Source organism: Corapipo altera, unplaced genomic scaffold (genome assembly GCF_003945725.1).
Source record: "Corapipo altera isolate COAL_440 unplaced genomic scaffold, ASM394572v1 22b, whole genome shotgun sequence".
Lineage (NCBI taxonomy): Eukaryota > Metazoa > Chordata > Aves > Passeriformes > Pipridae > Corapipo > Corapipo altera.
The window spans coordinates 3950668-3970891 of NW_020884876.1; the positions used below are offsets into that span (position 1 = coordinate 3950668).

Here is a 20224-nt window from a genome sequence, read left to right on the forward strand (position 1 = left end):
ATAATGTATTTTTGTGCCTATTAGACCAAACTTAAACAAAAATGTTAGCATCTCTAATTGTTAAAAGTCTATTTTTTTTCAGATATGAGAAGCAAAATGAAGCTATAATATCAGTTCCTCAAAAGGTTGCTAAAAAGTTGATATTACTACTAATGATTATAACCTATTATGACTGTCTTTGTGTTCCTGCTCTTTTAATGTTCTGTTTTTCTCTCTAGAAGTAAATTACTCAGATGACTACAGCACACTCAAACTTGCCATCAGGTAAGTCTTTACTGCAGCTTTAAATGGAAATTCTGCAGCTGTGAAATAGAGAGTGAATGTGCAACAATAATTTTGTCACATAATATTCTCATCTTCAAGACTGCATAGCCATGAAGCAAACCTTTTCATTCAGCAATAAAATGGAAGCAGATGTATTTCAAACCAATTAACTGCAGTGACTGTAAACCATCAATGGTCATGATAGTAAACATGTGCCTATGCGTGATCTGTATCAATCACAGGAAAGACAGCATTTTCTGCAGGAGGGGACAAGATACTAAATCATACTGCAAGATGTGAACATTGGCTGAAATACACATCTTTTGCTAAAGCCTCAGATGTTTTTTCAGGCAAGAACCACAGGAGAGTTGCCACACACCTTGCAGATGCTGCGGGAAGAGGGATTATGGCAGTAATTTAGGGCTAGATCCACCACTCCATTTTCAAGATGGGACTGAGCTGGTCACAGAGTAATTTATCAGTGTCAGTCTCAATACTCCCTTCTGTGTCACCAAGGAGCAGTATCCAGGCCTCAGACTATGACCACAATTCAGATTACCTGGCAAATCTTGCAACAGCCCAGCTCTGCTGTGAGTTTTGCAACACAACCCTCGTCTAGTCTTTGCTCTTTTACTGTTCGTGAGTCAGGAGAGACTCAAAAATCACACTCTTGTCACTGCTGCAATACAACTATCATAAATTCACCTTTCACATACCTATCATAAATTCAGACTTCTAAGATTTAAGCATTTTTCCACTGCATACCAAGGCACATCTGGCTAAAATTAGCGAAGCAGGCTTTATTGCTGCATGAAAATTTGGTGTAGTCAGCTGCCAGAGATATCTGTTATTTACATCCTCTTAAAGTACATTATGTTCAGGTATTTTAAGAACAGAAAACTGAATTCAGGACAGTCATGCCTAGGGAACAGAATGTCATACAATTTGACTGTCATCGTGAATCAGTTATTTTGATTTATCATTTTTAAGTTAAAACAGAAAGAATATATATCCTTTATCCAACTAGCAACAAAAGCCCTTACTAATTTTAGAGACAGGTTAAGAGACAAAAAAAAAAAAAATCTTTCTTATTTTGCCTTTCCTTCAGATGAACTTAAAGAAGTATTTCTCCATATTATCCTGTTAATAAACTGTCATGATGCTTACCACTCCAGCTTTTTAGCTTTCACTGAAAAGAATGTGACTGGGAAAGACCTTTATTTTTTTATTGTTAAACCTTCCAAAGGAATATATTTCTTTTAGATTTAGTCTTTCTTGTCCTTTAGTCTCCCTCTGGCCTCTAGGCATCTTATCACTGTAAGTAATATGTTCTGTTTTTTGCAACAGGATACTCCCTCTGTTCCTTCCCCTGTTTTGTATTAAAAGTTCCTTTCAATATCTATAATAATTTTTTACGTCAATGTTTTGCCAACATGAAATTGTTTTGAATTACTGTTAGATTTTCCTGTCAAGGAGAAAAGAAAAAAGAGAGTATTTTCATTAAAACTTCAACTTCAGAGACTCTAATTGCTCTTTTCCTTTCACCCTAAATATAAACCAAGAAGGCAACATCAAGAATGACAGTGAGAAGAAAAAAATGTAACTATAAAAAGCCTGAAAACAGTTCTGAGAGCCAAAACATGAAACAAACTTGTTGATAGATACTCTTTCTTCACAGTATGCTTTATCTATTGCATTTTCTCTGTTCCACACTGAGAGTGTAAAAACATATTTAAAAAGTAGTCCATTGTTTGGTAATGCTGCTAAGACAAAAATAGCAAAAAAAATAAAATTGGTTTGCTTGGTATGAATATAAATTTTTTTTAAAAAGCTATCTCCCTTTGATGTTTAATGAGGAAAGACTTTCAGATGCAACTACCAATTCCACTTCATGCTTTCAACCATAAACTGGGACAGAAATTTTTCAAGTGAACCTAGCATTTGGCTGATGCTAGTATTTTGCTTTGCTGAACTTGGAACCATCTTGTGTCTTAGCATGATATTCAAGTACTTTTAAAAATTTGTGTTGCTGCATCCAGACCTCTGACCAACATAACACATTTGCTTTGCAAACAGTGATGTAGAAAAAGGACACAAAACCACACTCTTAACACTGTAAGTGGTGTAACCTATAGTGCTCACTGTCATTTCTTTCACATTTTATGTATCAGATTGGTTTAGAATGATGATGACTTAAGGGAAAAGTCTCTACTTGAACTAAATGACATTTTGGCATTTGTAAAGTGGTAAGGCTGCCTGGAGGAACTGGAAGGCATTTGTGTGTGCACGACTGTGCATGTGTGCATGTGTATTTGTGTACTTAGATCTATTCTCTAGCAGCATTTCTCTAGACAGCTCACAAAATAAGTTTCAAATGTTTTACAAACCTGTTATCTAATAGTTGCAATGAAAACTAAGATATGTGCTGAGGAACAGTTAGCATAAAACTGAATTCTAATGCTTTCTAATTGGGAAGAGGAAGATAAATATATCCCACTATATCCATTACTGATATTAGTATTAACAGGATCAATACGAGTGTTCTTCATATATCAAACCAGTAGAATTTATGCTATGCATATTCAGTTCAGTTTATCTATGAATGCATCGATGTGTAGGTCTTGGTGCGGGCTACCAACCACAGTATGATGATTTATGAAAGGAGAGGTGTCTGGTTGCTTTACCTTCCGGAGCTTATTCATCCTATCCCTACTTGTAGTGAAGTGTGCTTATTTATGCAGGTTTCTCATCTTCCCCTCACTGCACAGAATTTTACTTAAAAGTGAAGTTGATAATACATCCCAAAAGCAATTAATCTCTAAATTGACATATGAGAAATACATTATGCAGAGAGGAACTGCACACAGAAGGAAATAAAGGACAATAGAATGGTCACTTTTTATGGCCAAACCCTAATTTTTTCATTTTCTCTCCAGTAAGATGAAAAGGTCGATGTACAAGGTTATTTTAGAATGTCACTGTGGTTAACCACAGATATTCTAGTTTGCCAAAATATGATCCAAATGAGCTACAATTGTGGTGTGTTCTTCTGTTCATACAGTTCTAATGCCATTTTATGAATTAATCTTGTGAAATTACAGTGTTTTGCAGTGTTGCTCTCTGTTTCAAAACAGTGCAGTTTGCACTAACTTTGCTCAATGTCATACCTAGGAATGCCCACCTCATCAAAGCATACAGCTTGGACCAGTATACATGACACTGACAACACTTATTTAAATAGGAACTAAAGAGTCTATATTCCTAGAATATCACTGATCTACTACATTTGGCATGAAATATCTCGAAACTCTGCACCTGTTCGAGTAAAACAAAAACAGTTTTTGGTTTACTGTTTGAGTAAAACAAAAATAGTTAATAAGACCTGACAGGAGATCACTCAAATTAAAATATATAATATTAAATGCACATTGTCTTATGTACAATTTTACAGTTTTAAATAATAAAGTGAAAAAAAAAGATTTAGCACTTCAGGAAAAAATAATAAAAGAAATGACAGTCAATAAAAGAATGAGAATGATTTCTAGAACTGTGTCAAGCATAAACTCTATGTTAGTGAAAATAAATTAATTGAAAGCATATAAAGAAAGTGAAAAAATAAATTTAAATACAAAATATGAAGACCTCCTTGCTAAATTATTTATAAATTAATAAATGGGGATGGTAATTAGTGCAGAAGGAAAACCAAGTGACTCAATAAGATCTCAGACACGGTCCAAGATCCTGAGCTATTTATTACCCGAGTTTTGCAAAGTTCCTCATTGTGTGTCTTAGCTTCAGTGTTACAACTCACAGGACCAAAGTTCAAGAATATTAAACGTTTTGTAATTTTATTGCCATAATGCTTAGCTATTGGTCTTCCAAATTCAAACACTAAGGAAGGGCCTTAGTAGCCCCAAAAAATGTAAAAGTGCTCAAATCAATACGGCACCTAGAATGACAAACCATGTGTGAGAAAAATGTATATTTAAAGTCTAATAATTCATAACTAATTTTAAATAACTTTAGTGAATTTAAGCATTAATTTAGTTTAATAATATAGGGCTCATTCTTGCTCCTATACAATTAAAAGGTAAACCTTACACTGATTTCAAGCTCCATGCTACAAGTTCCAGTTTAGGTGGGCTGGCAAGGATGGAGAAGAAGCATTGTCTGTTTTATATTTCAATAATTTTTCTACAGAACAAATTTACTTACAAGAATGTTTGCTATCACAGCCTTCTGAAAATGAGTATGGCAAAACATGCAGACGGTACAAAACTGGGAGGAGCTGTTGACTCCCTCAAAGGCAGGAAGGTCCCTGCAGAGAGATCTCGACAAATTAGAGGGCTGGGCAATCCCCAACCATATGAAGTTCAACAAGGGGAAGTGCCGGATTCTGCACCTGGGATGGGGCAATCCCAGATGTACATACAGACCGGGGAAAGAGAGGCTGCAAAACAGTACTGTGGAAAAGGACCTGGGGATCCTGGTCGATGGCAAGTTGAATATGAGTCAGCAGTGCCCTGGCAGCCAGGAGGGCCAACCGTGACCGGGGGGGCATCAGGCAAAATGTCATCAGCTGGTTGAGAGAGGGGATTGTCCCGCTCTGCTCTGCACTGGTGTATTCTCACCTTGAATATTGTGTGCAGTTTTGGGTACCTCAATATAAGAAGGATATTGAGCTCTTAGAGAGCGTCCAAAGGAGGGCAACAAAGATGGTGAAGGGCCTTGAGGGGAAGCCATATGAGGAGTGGCTGAGGGCACTTGGTCTGTTCAGCCTGGAGAAGAGGAGACTGAGAGGAGACCTCATGGCAGTCTACAAGTGATGGGGAAGAGGAGGAGCAGACACTGATCTCTTCTCTGTGGTGACCAGTAACAGGACCCAAGGGAATGGCCTGAAGTTGTGACAGGGGAGGTTTATGTTGGATACTAGAAACATGTTCTTCACACAGGGAGTGTTTGAGCACTGGAATGAGCTCTACAGAGAAGCTTACTTAACCAACCAGGTGATCCCCAAATTTAGGGATTAAGTTCTAAGAAAGAGGTAAGAGGAAGAAAGAAATTAATTCCTTACAGAAAGAGATTAGCTGAAGTCTGAAGAAACTGAAAGGGTTTCACCAAGGATGCTCTCTCTGGTCTGGGAAGCTCACTTGAAAATCTGCAAGGATTGCTTACAACAGAGGACAAAGTAGGACAGAAGGTTTATAGAGGATATGTTTCTAAGCCTGGAATATATGATCCAGTGTAAACACAAGATCACATAGGTGCTGAGAGTCAAGACAAATTCAGTCAGACTACGGTGTACACCAATGTAATTAGTATTATTGAGACCATTCTTGCTAGATTGCGTCTAGTTAGATTTCAAGTAAAAGAAAAACTTGTTTGCAATCACATACAGTATACTACTGAGACTTACTTCAAGATTCTTGTCTGATGATCAGATCTCAGAAAAAGGAAACTTCTCCCTAGAGAAGTAGCAGCTGGGAAAAACTAGTTTGGCTGGTAGATGGGAGAATTTTGAATAGAAGAGGTAATACATAATGAAGTTCCACTGCATCCAAAAGACTTGTGCTTATATTCAAGAAACAAAAGTATTCATGAGGTAAAGGAATAAAGTTGTTAACCAGTCACTGGTCAGCTTGTGACTTGTCAACTGCCATGTGAAAGGGATGAGAACTGAAGGACTTCCCTGGAACAAACCCGAGCAAAAGTGTTAAGCGAATGTGAAGGAGCACAGAGAGTAGAACCGGTACATGGCTTGCCTGTCTCTGAAAGCACATGCTGAAAGCCAGCAGAGAAAGCCAAGAGAGTAGGTGCTGGTTCTCTTGCTGGACAAACGCTACTTGCTGGACCTTGTTTGAGGACGCATGCCTTTCCTTCTGTAGCAGAAGGTATTCCACCTCTCTCATAATGTCCCATCATGCTGTGACTTGCTCAGGATTTACAGATAGACCGCAACGCACAACGAAAAGTAAAAATGCAAGAAAAAAATTGCTATAGTTTTTCTTTTACTTTGTAAAAGAGAAAAAGGAATCCTACGTTTAGCTTGAACAGAAATACTTTTACATAAAAGTCAAAATTACAGATTTCATGAGTAGTAATTTAAGAGATCGAAATGGAGACCTAGCTGCAAATGCATATACTGATCTCTGTTTTCTTGGATGTGCTACCCACATGCTTTTTCATTCTAACCAATGTATTATAGCTAATAAAACTCTTTAAAGAATATAAATAAAACTACAGTGAAGATAAAACTACAATGAGAAAGATTGTATCTAACTAAGAACTAAGGTTAGAAAGAACACATTTTATTGAATTTATAGTACTTGGCTTGTGACTAGACATAAAAAGAAAATATCTGATCTCCTCTAAGGCTATTCCTTGCTGTGATCATTTAGTTCCAAACCAAATCAGGACCAAATCAGTTTATCTTCAACAGATGACATAATTAGCTCTGAAGAAGGAAATGAAGGAAATTCTACATTCTCTACAGCCAAACTATTTCAGAGTTTCACTATTCTTTCTTTAAAAAGGCTTGGTAGTTTTTTTTGTTAGTTCCAATATTCCAAAATATTGTCACTAATCCCTGTGCATTAGATGATTATTTTTCTTTATAAAAAGCTTAATCTGTTTAATCTTTTTAGTTTGGTGGTCAACATCACCACATAGGTTCTTTGCCCTTTCATCAATACCCATGAAGTATAAATTCATTTGCCTTTTGAATCTCAGAGCAGTTATACAGTTTTGTCTGGATATTCAAGTTTTTCCTTCATTCTCTTATTATGAGATAACTCTTACCACATACAATTTCATGCCTTCTATAGAATACATGTTGACTTTTGCCACTCTTACTTCTGGATTCCTAATCTGAATTCTTAAACATTTCTATCTATATTTCTTAATCTTTATAACACATACATACTTCTGTACTTTCTGAATCTTGAGCAATTGTTATACACTTTTAATTCAAGTACAGTGGCCTATATACATTGATGATATTTTTCCACAGCCAAAATGATGGCTTATTATGTTTGTGTCTTAGTGTGCTGAATTTAATGCTGTCAGACACTGTGAAATGTAAACTCATCATTAGCCACAGTGAGGATAGGAATTTAAATTCACAAGGTAGGCTGAAAGCTGCAGGCCATATTTTCGTGGGTGAAATAATTTTTTTCTGGAGTCATTTCCTGTGTGTGAAATTATTCCTAGCTTATAGGAGTCTGCTATGAATAAGCTTTGAAATGTATTGCAGAGCAGACATTATTTGAATCTGTGTTTTTCACAGCTTTGCCTGCATACCTGCTTTATAAATAGTTGTAGGGAAAACAGTGAAGTCCAAGATGTTACTGGTGGGGATCTGCTACCTTTTCCTCTGAGTAAGGCTTTGTTTCAAACTGTGACTGCCCTGTGCTCAAACAGTACCTTCATGAGAGGATTTGAGCTATTTTCTACCTAAATTTAGAGTCAAGATCTTCCTGTTCATTCATAAGTAAATTTGGAAAGTATGATGTATGTCATGACCTAACGCATATATAATCTCACCATGCAGTTTATGACTACTAAATACATTAGCTTGTACTGAAAGTTGGAATAAAAATTTGCCTTAAGGTAGGATAAAAATAAAAAAGCTACTTTGTACTGGTTTGGGATAGAATTCAGAGAAAATGAAGCGCAGTTCTGACATGTATTACATGGCTCACAGTAAGAAGTACATCAGTATATTCTTTGCAAAAAGTCAGATGCCTGCAATATTTCCTGAAAATATAATAGTATTTTTCCTATTCTGAAAGCTTTACAAATTGAAATCCAAATTATCTCATCTTCTATCATCTAACGAGAATATTGCTCCAGGACAAAGCAAGATATTTTTGGCCTGTAGTGTCATCATTATAGGGAGAGTATTTGGAACCAAACACTCTTTTCAACGAACTGAAATCCTGCAGTATTGTGCAGCCTGATCCTTATCTTCAGCAACAAAATTTTGTTTCCAGGTATAAAAAAAACACAAGGAAATTCTTTAAGGAAAAAAAAAAAAAACTAAGAAAAAGGAAAACAGTAATGCTGGAGCTCTTTTGTGATTCACCTTGCCCTCTTGTGAGTGGTTATATCTTGAAAATAGAGATGGGTCTGACTGCTGCAATTTAAATGTGCATTTTCAAAACTACAAAGCCTAAGGGCATGTGTGTGTCAGGTTTATCTTAGGTTTAAGAATTATAATGTTACTACAAAATCTGAACCCAATTAATACCCAATTCCTGCATCTAAACCTTCTGAAGGTTTTCTGTTTATTTTCTAATCAAGCTGTTTTGATTTAAGGGTTATCTCAGCTTATTAATAATGGGGCAATTTTCCACTGAGCTTTGACCCTTCCATAGGTCCTGTGGATTTGCCTGGAATCATCCAATTCAAACACTTCAAAACTAGAAGTATTTTAAATTGCAACTCTGGACTTTGCATAGTTCTTCAACAGGGAATGTGGAATATGACTATCATATAATGCAGACATTAGTAGGTTTTCCTAAAATTACTAATTTTTACATTGGTCACAAATACCCAATAGTTTAATCCTGATGTCAAAAGTTTAACCTGAAAATCAGATTCACTCTGTAAGTTTGAACCAGGTTCTGGCTTGATACTGCTCTTTACCAGACCAGGGTAAATACTCTCCAGTAACTTTGGATAACTGCTGGTTGTGTTCTGCAAAGGAACAGCTAAGACAAACACAGAATCAACCCAAAAATCCCACGTTATTTAATAGAATTAAATAGATTACAGCCCAGAAAGAGAGGAAAGGATTGACTGACTATATGCTGGCTTCTTCTATGACTGTCTACAGAACAGCGTAGATGAGTATTTTTCAGTGAAATGGCTGTAAGAAATTGAACATGTTTTCCTGGGCTGACAGAACTGTTTGCATATTTGTCTGCTTTTAGATTTATTCCTTTTTTCAAAAAAAATTATGTTACCAAGGCTTATTTCACTTTACATACATTCCTGAGACCAATTCTTCTGTTCCTTCGCATGTTTTCGTTCAAGTGCCAAAAATCAAAATCTTTCTTTTGCAAATTAGTTGTTACTATCTTCAAGTGAGTCTAGTCTTCCAACAATCTCCACTGTCACCTGGAGGCTGGTGTAAGCACACACTGCTTGGAGTCTGAGCTGGTTGGGTGCATTCTACCCTTAACTAGAAGATATAAATGTATTTATACAATGTCCTGGATAAGAAATTTATTTACTTAGTCTCACCACTTGTAGCCTGCCTATACATCTTTCAGTTCATAGACAGATTGGAGCCCACATGCATATGATTGTAATCAGCTCTGTAGTCGTACCTTCAGAGTAATGCCCTGACAGGTTGTTCTATTGCCAAGTGATTAGATTACCATAATAATATTATCTTTCAATCAGAGCTCTCATACAGACAAGTCTGGACATTGAGTGCTTTCTTGAGATCTAAATAAGCTTGTCAGAAACCTTATTCATCCAGTACATTTTGGAGTACATATTAATGTAGACATTACTGAGGAAACACAGAAATCCTATGTATATGATGCATTTTTGTTACTGAGAGACGATGATAAAAGAATTCTGGCTCATGCAGTGTCCAGGATACTAAGAATCTGGCCTATCTACTTAAAGGATTAACTTTTTAGAACAACATCAAATACAGTAGTTTACTGTGGTCAGATAATTTGGCTGCATAAGCCAGCTTAAAGTGATTGTTTCCCTTCATCTTGTGCCACTTCACTCTCCAAACTCCATCTGTCCTGAATGACAATCCACCAACTGAACGTGGCAAATCCAAGATCTTTCCCATTCATACCGAAATTACTATTCAGTCTCTGAATGCACTAGATATATGCCTACTGTAATAACAACATACATAAAATAATAATTTATTTTTCTACATTTCAGTACTTGTTATAAATATTTTATTTCTACTTTTCCAACCTAATTTGCAATTCACATATATTTCCTCATATTTCTGTCATATTTCCTTTTTATAGCCATAAGCCATATTTCTATTTTATCATTTCCTTTTAACTACTCTGGAAGACCTTTCTATATTTCAATTACCTACAGACTCACAGTTCTGCATCATAATCTTAAAATCAAAACTGAAGTACTGATGCACTCCTCTGCATGTTAATTCTGACTATTATTAGAAAATTATCAGAATATAAATATGTAGGTATCTTCTGAAGTTTCCTTGATACATCAAGGCTCTCATCCTTCATCTAGTAAAGTCAATGACTGATCAAAAGCCATGTTGAACCCACTGTAAGCATATACTTTGGCATAATGAAAAATATACTTCCAGCCCTTCACAGATTTTTCCCCGACACTGTTCTGGTGTCAAATTAGATTTGACCTATACACATCCTGCTATTAATCTGAGAAAGTTTCCATTACAACTGAAGTATGTTGTCCTCTTCTGACTTCCATTTTTCTACTTAGCTGTGCTATTTGACAAGGAAGAAGGCTCTTAGGAAGTCGTAATGATCTGCAAGTTTTCTATGCCTCTTCTTTTTTGCTTCTCCTACTGCTGCTAGCAACAATGTGTAAACCTTAGTACAATTGCACTTCCCATAATGAGATCTATTTTTATGTTTGAAATATGGAAACAAAGTGATCTTCATCTAATTGTATGAGGTCATATAATACAAACATGGAACCCCATGTATCTGAAAAGTTTTGTGTTTCCAAAAATTATGGAAGGAGTTGAACTCTATAGAACTATTACTAAAATCTTGGTACAATTACTGACAATTTTCTAATTAGCTTCTTATTTATTTTTAGAGGAAAAATATTATTGCTGACATATTAATTATCATTATAAAAAAATTCAGTTCTATCCAGAAAGGACTTTAGGTCCTGTGCCCAGACATGGAGCATTAAGGGATGAAAGAAAATAAGCCGGCATTTAGGAAAGTAATAGAGAACAAAATAAATTAGTTCTCCATAAAGGTGAGTAATATTTTCCAAACAATTTAGACTGGGTTATTTAGAAAAAGTGACACAGCTTATGTGCTACATCTAGAAAACGTAATTGAATTTGATTGCAGAACACCAATAGCTTCTGATGGAAGACTTATTTAATTTGCCTTTTTTTAAACATGATTAATAAACATGAAAAGCCACATCTAAAAGTACAACTGATTTAGCAGTCATGTAAAACCTGTAACAAAACAAGTTACAGTATAGTTTTTATGGGTCTCAGAAAAAGGATCAGAAATAAAATTATGGTTAAAGAACACTACAGAAAAGTGATGGAAGTGTACAGATCAGAAGAACCTGTAGGAGACAAGAAGAGAATTAAATTGCTATCTCTTCTCCTTCAAAAGTCATAGAGAGAGAAATACTCTTATCAAAAAAAGCAAAATATTTGTATAATTTGGATAAAACAGTATAAATTTAATGGGAAAAAAGAGTTTCTGATAATGGGTATTTAGCCTTAACTGAGAAAACCACCTCAAAAGTCAGAGAAAAAACCTTGGTTGAGTTGTCAAAAAAAGCAGGAGTAGTTAGACTATATCCAGACAAGGTCCACATTCCTTTGTACTTTTTAAACAGCTGGTAGATACAAGTTTGGTTTAAGAAAAAAGAGGATGACAAACTGTACTATCAGAGACATACAGGGAAAGTTTTTATAGTAAGAATTATAACTTTTTTTCATAGCACTGTCTCAAAAAAATGCATACTGACCTAGGCCTTCTTAATCTGTTCTCTCAAAAGTACTCTGGCAGAGTAAAGCTGCCTCACAATATATGCTTGCACTCTCATTGACAAGGGTGACCAACACAACTCTGCTACAAGAAAGAGTATCTTATGGAGATCATCTTGCAATTAAAAGAAATACAAAATAAAAGCAAGGGGCAGGAAACTTTGAATTAAGATTTAGATAATGGAAGTAAAAGTCAAGCAGATACTCTTGCTCTGTAACTGCAGAAAGAGTGAAGGAGACCCTGTGATACTATAGATGCTGTCCATTCACTAGGACAGGGCAAATATAAGAGATGGAGAAAGGTTTAACCATGTGCAGAAAGGAACCTGTGAGCCCACCAGAAAATCAGCTCCTTATTCCTGCTTATTTCCAGTTCTTCAACAATACGTTCAATTCATCAAGGCTTTCTCTTCGTTCCCTACAAAGCTCTGTGATACACATTAAGCTTGGTGGCAGGAAGCATCTCTGCTCAAAAGGGCCATAGTCAACTGCAGTTCTAACAGATCTGTCTAATAAAGCAAAAAGTTAAATCTTTTTTATTCCTTCCTTGAATAATAAAGTAGAAAAGAGTTAACACAGTTAAACAAAAAAGCTAAAGTAACAATGGAAGGAATAATAAGTATTTTAAATTAAATCAGCCAACTGCCTAATTTTAAAGTGACAGACTCTTAATAGGGAAATATATGGTTGCAATACCTCTAAAACAAAAAGTACTACTGATCCCATATATTTCTTATCTGGGAAATAAATTGATATCTGGATTACTACAGTGTTTCTACTATACCTTTCTCCCTGAAATAGGCTGCCTATATAAAAATTTACAAATAAAAATATTACAAAAATAATCAATGAGAAGCTGTCCACTTAATCTAACAAGTTTTTATTAATAGAGAATTTCTTAGACTGCCTTATGATAATTTTTTTAAAAAGATGTTTGTTCTTCTAAAATGAGAAAAAATCATATACGAAAAAATCCCACATTGCCATAGTAATCTATAAATGCCCATGAAATGGGCATACTTTAGAAAATTATTATCAAAATGAATCATTTATTGGACCTATTTACAGTTAAATGTTTCCAGAGACATTATTGACCACTACATGAGAAAATAAAATAATTTCATTGTAGTACCACACTTAAATAACTACATGTGAGAGTTTAATTTCCAAATAAGCACAGCTTATATTTGCTTTTTGATGTTCAATTTTTGTTTTATTTGTTCTTCAATGATTCCTTTCCTACATTCACCCCAAAGGCATCATGATAATCAAAACACATGCCTGAGAAAAATAAACTAAAGAAAAAAATTCTGGTTGATGTTTGACATTATGATGTCTTGCCAGGTTCCATCAGTCATATCATGTCATGTGAAGTAATGCAGTCTGATTGATGGAGCTCACAGGGACTCACAATTTTTCATGTTTGCTGGAAAATTTAAAGGTATCACAGAATCTTCGGACAAAAATAGTACTTATGGTGCAAAAAGTTTGATTAAGAAATAATTAACATGACATCTAAAACTTATGATCACATTTCTCAGTGGCAGGAAATCTAATTCTTAGTGTCATTTGTAAGATGTTTTATTTTTCAACTTTTGATATATACTTTGAAATCTCTTATGTCAGCATTTAATATTATGACTGAGTTTGAACCTTAGCAGAATTCAGTATGATTCTCTTTTTTCACAGTACACATGACGGATTCTGCTTTCCTAGGGATGGCTGAACAGCTGACTGCCCATGGAAAGAAGTGAATGGATTCTTTTTTCACTTTGTTTGCATGCGTGACTTTTGCTTTTCCAGTTGTTGAACTGTTTTTATCTCAAACCATAAGTATTTTTAATTTCACTCTTAAAATTCTCTCCCCCATCCCCACTGGCGAGGGAGTGAGTGGCTGTGTGAGGCTTAGTTGCCAGCTGGGGTGAATCCATAACAGTAATATCAAATGAGTTACTTATATATATATCTATCTAGTAATGACAACTATTTTTCTTACTTTCTTGAACAAATACTCAAGTCAAGACAAGATTTCTATTTACAACGGTTCAGCTCAGCCTCACGAAGTAAAGCAGAGTACATACTGTTAATTCAGATGGAAGTTAGACTTGATACTTTGTATATATAGATAAAACAAAGGTCATAGTATATGACAATAGGTCTTACTATTGTGAAGGAGCATTAACTGAACAAATGGCATAGGTACTACAAAACAATGCTTAATGATAACATATAGAAGCCAAATTACAATGGTAAGTGTGATCTGTATCACAGTTGATCCTGCAGACTTTAAATTCATATCTGCCTTTAGAGGAATTGATTTTTAGATTATGCAGCATCTTTTGGTTGGTCAATCAATTACTGATGATGAGAAGAATTTTTCCTCTACAAGGGATTAAAATTTTGTACAAGATTAGTTGTTTAATTATTACTAAAAATATTAAAAAAATATATACTGTTTACATCTATTTAGACACTTTATCATTACCATACCTGTTACTTTCAGTCTGTCAGCTCCAATGACAATCTCATCTTCATCTGCAGAAAACAATACTTTTCCACCTTCACTTGCTCTCACTTCAAATCTCTTACACTGAGCCTCCACAGCATCAGCTCCTGAAATCAAGTAAGTTATTGTTTCATCTAAGATATTTTGTAAGAATTAAAGTAAACATCAGCATATATGGAATATCCAAAACATATCGACTTCATGAGGCTTTGACAAAATATTAGGCTTTCCGTAAGCCTGATAGATAATTTACATTATAAAATACTGTTAAAATAATTTGCAGAGTGACTATTTCACTATTTCATATCAGGATATAATGTAAAGTAATTATGAAAAACACCTATTTCAGAGTTGTGTGGAATTCAACACTAAAATTTAGAATGTACTTAAACACTGAGATCTTGAAATGTCAATTCAGACAGAGCTTTCTGGGGTTTGTTCAGTTTAAATTGCAGTTTCTTGTCAATGGAAAAAAAAAAAGATAACACGTTAGACTATTCCATAAAGACAAACAAAGCAACACAGCAGAAAAACGTATTTTTCATTCAGCTCTACTTCAAAATTAAACAGAGGAATAACAAAACAAAACAAAAAAATCAAGATACCAAAAAAGATGAACTGAGATATCACAATTTATGTCATATTTTATGAAACAATATTCCCAACTATCTCAAAGATCAAAAACTCTAAAATAACTCTGAATTAGACAGACATATAGAATTGATCTAACTCCAATAAAAAAGGTTGCAGATATCAAAACTCTTTTAAATTTATTATGCTTTTAAATTTACTGGTCTTATCCTTACTCTTTAGTATTTTGTCTACTAAATCCTTTCTGAAAATGGTGTTGAAAAGCAATGAACTGCATATGGCACAACCAGTTGTAAGGCAAGATATAAGGTTTCAGGGAATAATTATCTGAAATTTTCTCACTGATCCCTAATTTGAATTGTAATGTACACCTGGAAGCAATCTATATGGGTAAAAATTACGGGGAAGGCCTTATGGACAAAGAAAACCATGTATGTCATTTCAGTTTAACAATCTTGTTTATAGGTTTGTAAACCCACTTCTCTAATATAGAAGTTTTCAGGCTAATATGCAAATGTACATTATCAAAATATGTAATAAAATTAAAAAACTGTAATAGCTAATTTTGGACAAGGAATTGCCATAACAGCCCTTAGTTTGCAGAATCAGCTAAGAAATGAAAACAACAATTCCTCTTACTTTTACATGACCTTATGTTTGTACTGTAAAAAATTTCTGGCTATCTTTAATTTATGAGAGTAAAAAGAAAATGAAAAGGAACTATAAAAATACTTGTGATGCCCCATTTTGTTGAAATTAGACATGTTTATTCTGTTGTAAGTGTAAAGTGGTATTTTTCCTCCCCTCTCTCTACAATTGTACTTTTTTAAAAATGTGATAAACAGGTTGTTGGCTTTGTTTTGAAAAAATACAAAATTTTTTTAAAGACAGACGGGGTAGATTTCAGATAATCAAATGTCAGCCACGGGATAAATGCTACACCTCACAAACATTCCAGAATGCTTACTAATAAAAAGGTATAATGAAGTCTAATTAATAGTCTATCAGGTAAATGTATCACAATATATATTCATAAATATCTGTCTTACAGAATTCATCCATTTTTCTTAAATACCTTCCAAAGGTCAGTGATGATGTCCTCGATAGGGGTGCCCCCTAGGTACATTTGAATTATTTATTTAAAATGCAATCATTTAGCTAGTGATGCATGTTAATAATATAGTTTAGTAGGACACTCTATTCTCTTGCACTGTGTCACAGGTAAAGATATCTTTTTAAAAAGCTATTAAAAACATATTAATATTTACTTTATATATGAGTGCTTATTTTACGAAACCCAGTGAGAAAAGGTTTTATCAGACCTCTGGTGAGTTCAACAGGCTGTTGTGTATCTGTTCAGCAACAGAAACACATAAGGACATTAAGAGGTCAATTTATCAATTTTTTTCAGTTTTACTCCTTAGTTTGCATATAAGTTAAGCTTATATATTTTTCTGCAGAATAATTACATTAAAAAATAAACCATACTGCTGTTGACTCTATCCAGTTACTTTACGAAATTGGGATAACCACATAAATTACTCTAAGAACTGCATTAAATTACCATATTACTCTTTAATTCATTTGAAAGAGGGAGAAATTATAATAAATTATAGACTTTTAAAAATACTTGTAGAAATTATAGATGACCTTTTAAAGATGACTTCTGAAGGTTATGTGATCCACTGATAATTTACACACGGCTATGATTCAATGCTCAAAATGATATATGATAGTCATGAGCAAACACTGTTCACGACAGTAAAACCAAGGCGTAATCCACTTTAAATACCATTGCACAAAAATATTTATTCCAGAATGCTTCTCATGGTTCAGAATGGGAAGACTAGCAGAGGCTAAAAAGATAAATGTTTTCTTGTTGAATATAAGTGCTTCCAGAAATGTCATGACCTCATGATTCGAAGGAAGATGTTCAAGATAGCATCAGAGTTGAAGCTAATATTATTTATGACAAAATAAATGGTAGTTTCATATTTGAAATAAGAATGCATGCTGGTATTTAACCACTTATTTATAACTGGAATAACATTTGTGCCCTCTCTGTGTACCACTGATATTTTACCACTGTATCTTTTGAAGGGTGAAAAAAAAGAGCCTGTTACTGAGTTGTTCATGTTGCCCTCATAAAATCATAGACTAAAAGGTTCAAAATCAAATAGCATAAACACTTACATTTTACATAATCCTTTTACAATGTCTAGCTTTTATTCTTTGCTATATATTTTCTTACTGCTTCTGTTGAATTTTTTTCAGAATTTAAATAAGTTCTGATATTATCAAAACATTCAATTTTTGATACACTTTTGGAATAGTGTTTATTTTTGGTTTGGAAATATTTGTTCTTAATTTTGAAATATTTAAAAGGCATACAATTAAAAGGCATTAATTTAATACAAAATTTATGAAAGCCATATTAAAAATTACCCAAAATATATCACTTTGGGGAAAAATCATAAGCAATCATTTTTCCTGATTTAGTCAAAAGTTTGATTTCAAAATCTCAAAGCCCTTCTGGAATTGTATATTTCTTTTTCTGCACAAGTTTAGTTTTCAGTCATTTTCTAAATTTTATTCCATTCTAAGGCCTTAGAATACACTGCATTGCATTTTACAAGGGCTGCATTTTGAACTGTTATTGAAAAGCATAGGTAAGAATTCTGTTGTAGAAGTAAATTTCAAAATGCTCCACTCAACTCATTAGGAAAAAATAAAAGATACAATACAACCAGTGTTTATTATCATGGCCCAGGAGACTGGGTTTTTAACAGTGATGGGTTGCAAAGTGAGAAGTCTACCACAGTGGACTTTATTCCCAGTTCTCTACTTCATTCCCTATAGCAGTGCAGGGAGACAGGGAATGAGGGTTATGGCCAGTTCATTACATGTTATTTCTGCTGCTTCTTCCTCCCCAGAGAGAAGAGTCCTAACTCTGCTCCAGCGTGGGGTCCCTCTCATGGGAGACAGCCCTTCACAAATTTCTCCAACATGAGTCCTTCCCATGGGCTGCAGTTCTTCACAAACAGCTCCAGTGTGGGTCCCTCCCTCGGAGTACAGTCCTTCAGGAACAGGCTGTTCCAGGGTGGGTCTCCCACAAAGTCAAAAGTACTACCAGTAAACCTGCTCTAGCATGGGCTCCTCTCTCCACAGGTCCTGCCAGGAGCCTGCTCCAGCACAGGCTTGCCACAGGGTGGAGATGGATCTCTGTTACCACATGGACCTCCATGGGCTGAATGGGGACCACCTGCTTCACCATGGTTTTCACCATAGGCTTCAGAAGAATCTCCTGCCCCTCCTTCTGCACTGATCTCAGTGCTGCAGAGCTGTTTCTCTCACATATTCTCATTCCTCTCTTCTCTGGCCACAAATATTTCTCTGCAGTAACTTCTTTTTCCTTATATATGTTATCACAGAGGTGTTGCTACCACCTCTGACTGGCTGGGCCATGGCCAGCAACGGGTCCATCTTTGAGCCGGTTGGCATTGGCTCACTGTTGGACACACTACCAGAACCTTCCCACACAAACCAAACACAGAATGTTAGAGATGTCCTTGTCCTGCAACCATACTTATGGTTCAGGAATCCAAAGGATAATCTCAAATAACTTAATACTTAATAGTTTTATCTTTATTTAAGAGCTAATGGTTGCTTAGGTACCTAAAAGTAAGTGGCATTATAAGTACTGTATGCTGCTATTTTACACCCATCAACGTTGTTGCTCCTAACAGAAAATGCGTCAGAAATCAAAAAAAGACCTGCCACATTATTACTCTTTATATATCACTGCAAATGACAGCCCGTGTTTTGATAACTCCTTTTTAAAACTTGCAGTGTATTTAGGGTTATATAGGTTTTCATGAAGAATGACCTAAAGAAAAATAATCTGGAGCTTCGACAAAGAAATACATATGTTTCAGATGTCCAGTATTTGTGCTGCTTCAGCATCACATTATATAAAAGTACACCTAGAATTCAGCTAGTCCAATATATCGTTACAGGAGGTAAATATATTTTTTTATTCTAAAATAAATGGGCTTTCACTTTATGTTGCACTCAGGACTTAACAGTGCGCAGTATTACTTACTTATTGCTGAAACAGTGGTTAGTGTATTCAAGCCACTTGAGAGATTACTAACAAAACATAATATGTGTTAAATCTGTCTCTTTGACGTAGAACCAGATGAGAATGTTATAAAACTGGTTTTGAAAAGTTAAACTGCCTACAGAGTAATCAATGCTATCAAAATGGAATTCTGTTTCATTACATTTTCATTTCCCAGTTGAAATAAGATCAAGCAGCTGCATTTGCAGTATATTAGTGTATTATCTTCCTAACTGTAAAGCAAATTGCTGTGTTCCAAAAACACAGCAAACATACACCTCATACAATGTCTGAATCCTTAAGTGTACTAGTAACAAAAATGATGTATCATGTCTCAGAATATCATGCATGAACAAAGGACATATTTTGAAATTATTAGTTCAAACTTGTAGAACAATCACTATTTTCAGCAAGTCATATCTACTTGAATAATACATACTTCAGTCCAGAAAATCATGTAAAAGCTATCTTCTAAATTATATTTGGAAAGGTAATTTCAATTAAACTGTTGGTGGTTGTTAGCGATTAGACAAAATTTTATGCATGACATAAGTGTGCACGGGCAGTTCAGGTGAGGGTTTTTTGGTTTGTTTTTTTTTGTTTGTTTCTTTGTTTTATTTTGTTTGGGTTTTTTTTTTCTGTTTGGAGAGCATATACAGTGATTAAAGCTTGCTGGCCAGCTTGAATTTCCCCTACCAGCAGACTGAATCTCAAGTAATTCTGTGGATGTGCATATTGTGCTTTATGATACACTGTATTCTATATTTTTGTTATGGGAAACAAGACTCAGGTTTGAGGTTCCTTTATTTTCCTCAGTATTTTTCACATAGTTCATCTCCCTTTCATCTCCTTTTCCACAAAATTATATAATAGGAGGTAATAATAGAATTTATGTAGACAGTCATTACTGTGGAGACAAGATAGATAAATTAAAATTAATAATCTTCCTCAGGTTTTTTGGGGTTTTTTTGCTACAATTTCTACCCAAACATTACTTTAAACTTAATTTTTGGATTTT

The 20224-nt window shown here is 34.7% G+C and overlaps 1 protein-coding gene across 2 annotated transcripts in view; it reads right to left on the minus strand.

Annotated features, from left to right (window-relative positions):
• SGCZ (sarcoglycan zeta) overlaps positions 1-20224 on the minus strand; it is a 424586-nt gene that overhangs the window by 35609 nt on the left and 368753 nt on the right. For both annotated transcript variants that reach the window (XM_027636059.1, XM_027636060.1), the window contains one exon: positions 14480-14602. In XM_027636059.1, coding sequence (XP_027491860.1) covers positions 14480-14602 — 123 coding nt within the window. The remainder of the gene's footprint in view (positions 1-14479; positions 14603-20224) is intronic.